General features: G+C 54.2%; 1 protein-coding gene across 1 annotated transcript in view; it reads left to right on the top strand.

Annotated features, from left to right (window-relative positions):
- The window catches only part of Grb2 (growth factor receptor bound protein 2), a 62,740-nt gene that overhangs the window by 54,864 nt on the left and 6,765 nt on the right, over positions 1–1,111 (top strand). Inside the window, exon 4 of the mRNA XM_005350735.3 lies at positions 611–733. Within this exon, the coding sequence (XP_005350792.1) occupies positions 611–733 (123 nt within the window). The remainder of the gene's footprint in view (positions 1–610; positions 734–1,111) is intronic.

Raw genomic sequence — 1,111 nt, 5'->3', positions numbered from 1 at the left:
TCTCTGCCTTTCGAGTGCTGGGATTAAAGGGGTGCACCACCACTGCCCAGCTCTGAAGTTCCTGATACTATGATTTAGTTTTTGTTTGGGCTCTTAGCTCTTAGATAGTACAGAGAATCAAACTCAAGGCTTTATGAATTTTGGGGAAGTGTCCTAGCGCTGAGTGGTGTGTCCTCCACCCCATCCTCCTCCACCCTGAGCCGGTCATCCGGAGAGGCTGGAGGGGAGTGCTGGCCTCCACCTTCTAGTCCTTCCGGATCCCCCGGCACTCGGCCTTCCCAGGGCCTGTGTCTCCCCGTCCTTCGTCCCATGTGGCAGGGCTTTCTTGGGTGCCTTTGTGAGGGGCTGGGGCTTTGGCTTCAGAAACCAGTTTTCAGGTGGCGTGTTTGGAAAGGTCTCCTTGTAGTCTGAAGGGTGGTCAGGGTCTCGAGTGGGTGAAGCTGCTTGAAAGCGTATCTCTCAGGAAGGCACTGCTCCAGAGCAGGCCCGAGACCAGCAGGTGAAGAGAAGCCTCCCCTGACAAGGAGAGCGCTCTTATTTGCGTGTGAGGCTGGACAGCCCATTGCCTTGTGGAGAAGCAGATGTTGACCGGCTTGCTTTCCTTCCTTAGGTGGTTTTTTGGCAAAATCCCCAGAGCCAAGGCAGAAGAAATGCTTAGCAAACAGAGGCATGATGGGGCCTTCCTAATCCGAGAGAGCGAGAGTGCCCCTGGGGACTTCTCCCTGTCTGTCAAGTAAGTATTTCCTGCTGGAATTGCCCACAGAAGCCTGCCGCCATCGACTGAAGCATGAGGCTGTGGGCGGATGCTAACGTCTTCCCATGGAAATCATAGTGTTTTGCTCTGGAGCCTGTTTCCCAGTGGCCTGAACCTGCAGGAACTGACAGCAGGCACAGCCAGTTTCCTGGTCCCTGGTCTCTCCCTGCCTTCGGTGCAATTGCTGCCAGCCTAACAAAACGCATGCCATCTCAGCTCCCATTGCTTCTCTGGACCAGGCAGACCAGGCATTATCTGAGGCTTTCTTTTTTTTTTTGGTTTTTCGAGACAGGGTTTCTCTGTGGTTTTGGAGCCTGTCCTGGAACTAGCTCTTGTAGACCAGGCTGGTCTCGAACT

This window comes from Microtus ochrogaster, chromosome 7 (genome assembly GCF_000317375.1).
Source record: "Microtus ochrogaster isolate Prairie Vole_2 chromosome 7, MicOch1.0, whole genome shotgun sequence".
Taxonomy (NCBI): domain Eukaryota; kingdom Metazoa; phylum Chordata; class Mammalia; order Rodentia; family Cricetidae; genus Microtus; species Microtus ochrogaster.
Note: the sequence above shows the minus strand (reverse complement) of the source record. Positions and strands in the feature narration are given on the sequence as shown.